This window comes from Streptopelia decaocto (genome assembly GCF_964273445.1).
Source record: "Streptopelia decaocto genome assembly, chromosome: 5".
Classification (NCBI taxonomy): Eukaryota; Metazoa; Chordata; class Aves; order Columbiformes; family Columbidae; genus Streptopelia; species Streptopelia decaocto.
Window position 1 is genome coordinate 71313626 of NC_138659.1, and position 5691 is coordinate 71319316.

The 5691-nt window shown below is 49.0% G+C and overlaps 1 protein-coding gene across 11 annotated transcripts in view; it reads right to left on the bottom strand.

The window, feature by feature from the left end:
- EBF3 (EBF transcription factor 3) overlaps positions 1-4534 on the bottom strand; it is a 118805-nt gene extending 114271 nt beyond the window's left edge. For all 11 annotated transcript variants that reach the window (XM_082054322.1, XM_082054330.1, XM_082054327.1 and 8 more), the window contains exons 1-4: positions 3686-4534; positions 3313-3469; positions 2830-2893; positions 2100-2155 (exon numbers count right to left, since the gene is read on the bottom strand). In XM_082054322.1, coding sequence (XP_081910448.1) covers positions 2100-2155; positions 2830-2893; positions 3313-3469; positions 3686-3819 — 411 coding nt within the window. In that variant the 5' untranslated portion in view covers positions 3820-4534. The remainder of the gene's footprint in view (positions 1-2099; positions 2156-2829; positions 2894-3312; positions 3470-3685) is intronic.
- Between the last annotated feature and the right edge of the window lie 1157 nt (positions 4535-5691).

A 5691-nucleotide genomic window follows, 5' to 3' on the forward strand; every position in this document is an offset into this window, starting at 1 on the left:
TGCGCGATCGGCCCCTCCGCTCCCGGCGCCCGCCGGGCTGGGGGAGCGCAGCGCCTCGCCGGGCTCGGAGCAGCCGTCCTGCCCGCATCCCTGCCTGCCGTCCTGCATCCCTGCCTGCATCCCTGCCCGCCTGCCCGGCTCCCCTGGCCGCTCCCCCGCCGGCGCTCGGCGCCCCCAGGGCCGGGGGGCAGGGGCAGCCCCCTGCAAACTCCCCCGGTGTTAATTAGTGAGGGGGGTGGGGGGCGATGAGCCTAATCCCGAGCACGGCTCCCCCCGGGGCGCTGCCCCTGGGCCGGCAGGGACCGGGACCGGCCGCGCAGCCCCAGGGCTGAGCGGAGCGGGGGGGCCCCACCGCCAGGTATTGTTTTGCAAACAGAGGGGGTAATATATGACAGCGCAGACATAACAAGCAGGCTGTGGCTGCGAGTGTTTGTTGTTGCAGCGTGCCATATAACTTCTGGTGATTGTTACTTTTCCTCTGATGAAACCACGTATTTATAAGTGATTTATTTTTTGTTTTGTAGCACAAACAGAAATCCATAAACTGTCGGTTCAGCGCCATTGACTCTTTGATCAGTTACTGGGCTATTTTTTTTTTCCTCCCGTCAGTGAGGGGAGATTAAAAGCCTTTATTTTCAGCACTTTCTGCTGCCTAAATGAACAATAAAAGTGTACTTAAAATGTATCCTCTTTGCTCCTCTATTCATCGGTAACGAAACTTATAGCTGCCTATGTAAGCCTCTTAATTAGACTACTACAGCGATTTCCGAAAACGTTTAGCTGCCATATACAAAGGAAATAAACCCACATTGTCAACTCGAGAGCGCTCCAGAGTTTAAAAGGGCTCCTCTGTAACCTATTGAAATAATTATTGAAGGGTACAACGCCTTCGTCTTTGTCAGAGTAATTGTAGCTCGCCTGTCAGCTCTGCTTTGCTCCGAGAGGAAATCACACTATTTTACTACCGCAGGCGTTTAGATCCGAGACGATTTTAGTCAAGAGAAGGAGAAAGTTTGTGCGCGGTGAGCGCGGCCGGAGCGGCCCCGGGCCCGGCCGGGAAAGGTCCCGCTGCCCGAGCTCGGAGGCAGCAAAGTTGGCCAAAATAATCCACGCGGGCAGAGCTCGGCTCGGCCGGGGGTGCTGCGACCCGGCAGATTGCTGGAATGGTTTCCATTTCCATCCCTGGTATCTGATTTCCAGAACGCTGTAAATTATTCTCCATTCTCACCCGACCTCCCCCCTCCAAAAATATAAAAAAAAAAAATTAAAAAAAATAATGAAATGTCTCTCCAGTAAAAAAAAAAAAATAAAGTTAAAAAAAAAAAGTTCATTAAATCCAAAAGCTAGTAAGTAGCTTTCTGTCTTTAATTGCTGTGGTGCAACGCTGATAACACGTAGTTATCATCGGAAAAGTTGCCCAAGACAGGTTAAATAATTTAATAAGGAACTGCTTGTAATTATGTTATTTACAAGGTATGACAGAGGTTTGGGGAAGAAACAGAAGCTGATCTCAGGGAAACGGACGGGTTCGGGTGACCCCTGGAGCACGGAGTTTGAATTATGGAGATGGGGGGCTGAGAGGTGAATATGGACTAGAGGAGAACAAGATGACTTTTCACCTCAGCACATTTAACTTTTAAATCCAAATAAACGTCTCGCGTTACGAGACCATCGCATTGTAAAAGAAAAAGACTAATCCCGGCCAGTTTCGGAGCGCTCGTCCTCACCGAGGGAAAATATCGCCACAAAAAGTTGCAAAGGGGAAGAAGCGCATTGAAAAATAAATCTGGGCAACTTGATTCTTTTTTTTCTTTCCTCTCTCCCTTGCTAAATTAATTATATCGAACATCTGTTCACATGACGTTGTCCTTAATGCCACACACACTATTTAATGATGCCAACGCTTCCTCGAACAGCAACAACACACCTTTTTTCGCTTTTTAGAATATCCTCCAGCAGTAGGCATCTGAATTACTCGCTCAGGTAAATTAAAAGTAGGTGCGGTCCATTTGCCTAATATCCCTCCCGCCCCACCGCAAGCAAAGGGCAAAATACAAACTTAGGAACGTGCATGGTAAGAAAAGCGTAAACTTTCTCACCTGTTTGGTCATTGAGTCTATTAGACGAACATACAGGTCCTGTTCTGTCCTGACTCCTGGGGAGGGAAAGCAGAGACAAAATTCCTATTAGGATTTCAGTAGCGAACCACCCAAATTAGATAATGAAAGCATGAGGTCAGGCAATTAAGTGCGGCGGGCAGGGACCGGCACTCGCGCCAGGCTCAGAAATAAAATTAAAAGAAAAGGCAGAAATGAAGCAAGTGCCAGAGCTCCCGTCCACTCCCAACCTGCCCCGCGGGGTCGTGTCCCGGGCAGCCCCCCCCGGCCAGGCCGGACCCGCGGCCGCGGGCGGAGGGAAACACGCGGGGAAACAGCGGCGGTTCGGGCAGCGGGACCGAGCGACCCCGCGACCCCCGCGGGCTCTTCTGGCGCGGGGGGAACCCGCCCCGCCCGCTCACCCCCTCCCAGTAATTACCATTAATTGGCAAAAGTGGCAAAAGTCACTTAAAAAGTGATGTTGTGCTGGAGCAGCTATCGATCCTCTTTTTTTACTTTCCACTTCAAGACCAACCGGTTAATCATGTGAAGTACCATTGACTTATTGATCGTTTATGTTTTGTTTTCCTTATATGCCAAGGAGAGAGCCGTGTTTACATGCGTGTAATTTTAATCTCCAAATCTTTATATCCTTTTCCGAAAGGCCTTGAAAGGGAAAGTAAGACTTTTCTGCGGCACACGGACGTTCAAAAATGAGATAACGACAACTTACCATTGCTATACAATAACTGAAGTTTATAATGAATTCCATTGTTAGTTTTTTCATTGTTTGGCTCCTGCAAGTAACGATAAATAATTACATTTAGCATGAAAAATATCTCTCTCCTCCTGACGTACATATTTTTTTTCTCGTCCCTGCAGCGGCTCGGAATTAACAGTTTGCAGAAAATTCAGCCCACGGTCACTTTTGTGGAGCGCTGATGATGTCATTAGCTCGGTGCGAATATGTCATGTTTAGCCGTTTCATCCCGGCGTTAAAATAAGTCGGGGGACGCGGCGATAAGTTTCTAACCCCAGGATCTATTCGGAGCGGCCGCAATAACGGGGGGACCCGCACGTGGTCCGGGCGCCTCTGGAGTCCCGTTAGGAAATTATCTTTGATCAATTAAATCACGCTTAAACGTTGGGGTTGGGTTTTTTGGTTTTTGTTTTTTTGTTTTTTTTTTTTAAACAATAAGATAACAGGCAGACTTACTTTCTCTTTCTCCACAAAGTCCACAAAAGCTGTTCTCTCAATCTCCACTGGCTGCCCCTGCCTGTCGTACAGAGCTAAGACGAAGTGGAAAAAATTGGATTTTCTGAGATTGGAAGGCGGCTGTTTCTCGAAATGTGCCCGAGCCAGCCCCACGCCGCTGCGGGAGAAAACAAGACAAGGCGTGGGTGAGAGCGGCGGGAAGGGGCGCGCAGGCTCCGCGGCCGCGGGGGGACGCGGGGAGCGCGGAGCGGCGCGGAGCGGGGAGGCTGTAACTGATACGGGGCGGGCGGGGGTGGGGGGGTGGGGGGAATTTACGGCCGGGATGAGAAATACAGGAGGAGAAAACCGCCGGGAGAGGATTTGGCAGACGTACCTTTGGGCGGCCGTGTTAGCATCCACTACCCCAGCAGTGTGCATCCAGGAGCGGACGGGGTTCATCCCACTGCCCAGCGGTTCTTCTTTCATGGTCGTCCCACCTCTCGGTATATTTTCCTGAATCCCAAACATTAAAACAAATTTGGGCAAAACCAGCTCCTAACCAAAAGGGGTTAAAATTGAGGGAAATGTCAGATACGGGGTGGGTTGGTTGTTGCTTGATTTTTCTCTCTCTCTCTCTCTCCTTGGCGACTGGAATATAAGAGATGACTTTACTCCCTGTGATCAGTAGGAGAAAAGCCCAGTTCAAGTCTTGCTTCCTTCTTCAATCTGTCCTGTATTGGCACGACATAAACAATTTACTGAGTACTTCTGTGCAGCGAGTTGGATGGCGTTCCAGCTTGGTGGTTTAAAAAAAAAAAAAGGAAAAAAAAGAAAAAAAAAGAAAAAAAAAAAAAAGAAAAAAAAAGTGTAACTGCAGCCGGCGACACTGCGAGGTTGTTTGGGTTTATTTTCGGGGGGAGGGGGGTTAAAAGAATAAATATATTTGTTGTTGTTTGCAGACGCGCTCAACGTGGTGTCATCCTAGTAAAAAACCGCCTCGGCGAAGGAGAGGAGGGACGGAAAACATAAAAAATAAAAAATTAAAAAAAAAAAAAAAAGCTTCAGGACACTGCTGAATCGACCACTTTCTGGCAAGGCTCTCCTGCTCCAAAAGACAAATAAACGGGGAAAAAAAATACAGTGATTACCGCGGAGGTGTTCCCGGGGCACACACACACACGGGAGAAAACGGGGGTGCGGGCCCGTTGGCGTCTACACGGAATGGACGGAGGCGCGCAGAGCCCGGCCCTCCCTCCCCGAGGAGCGCGCCCTTCCCCGGGAGCCGGGCCCCCGCCACCGCGGGAGAGGTGGCGTCACTGGTGACGCAAGCGATGGGCGTGGTCACCACCATATATGGAGCGTGGGGTTCAGGCGTTTAGCGCTGCGATCCCGCCCGGTCCAGGCGCCCCCCCCCCCCCCGCAACCCCCTTCGGGGGTTGCGGGGGGGGGGGGGGGCGCCTGGACCGAGCGGGCGCGCATGTTGCGAGCCCCAAATATCAAAGTGCTAATAATGCGCGTAAAAATATATATTGGAAGCCTTCATGCGCTCACACATAGATATCCACATCTGTATGTCCATATATATATATACGCCTCGAGCGATGGGCTTTTCCACCCATTTAGGACTTCTATTATTATTATTATTATTAGGTATTGCCCAGGTGCGCGCGTTTATATTTCAATTAATCGCCTAAAATCGAAGCCCGATTTGCGCTCAGACCCCCCCCGCCCCCCCAATCCTTTCTCTCTCTCAAAAAAAAATAAAAGTGTTAGAAAGCAATCTATTTTGCTGGTGTTGGGGGTTAATGACTATTGCCAAAGATAAGTGAATTATCAAAGCTGTTGCTCTACCCGATCTCAAAATCCATTACATTGCTGGCCGTCTAATTAAATACGTAAGTATAATAAAATCATATTTTATGACTATTTGAGGGTAATGAGATTAGTCTTTAGAAGCGATCGCCACATATTAAAGATGCCACTGTCTATAGAATGTTAATAACCTTAAATCAAAGTGTATGGAAACTATTCATGATAAATTAAAAGAAAATTCCTGTATTCACAGTCAGCCCGGAGCTTTTGAGGTACAGTGGAGCAGATTGCAAAACCTCACACTTCTATCGCGGAGGGACGAGCAAACCAAAGTTCCCAAACAATGCGGTTCTCGGGGTGGAAATGGCATTTGGTGGCACGGACACATTTGGGGACCTCGGGCAGGCGCCGCTTCCCCCTCCCCTGCAAAATCCACCCTCCAAAAATAAGGTAAAAGTGCCCAACAACGCTATAATTGTAACATATTTCCTAAAATGCACAGAACAATGCCGAAGTTGGTTCTTCCCTCTGGTAACGAAAGCATAATGCTTAAAATCATTTACAGTATCTTTAATTCAGATTACACGC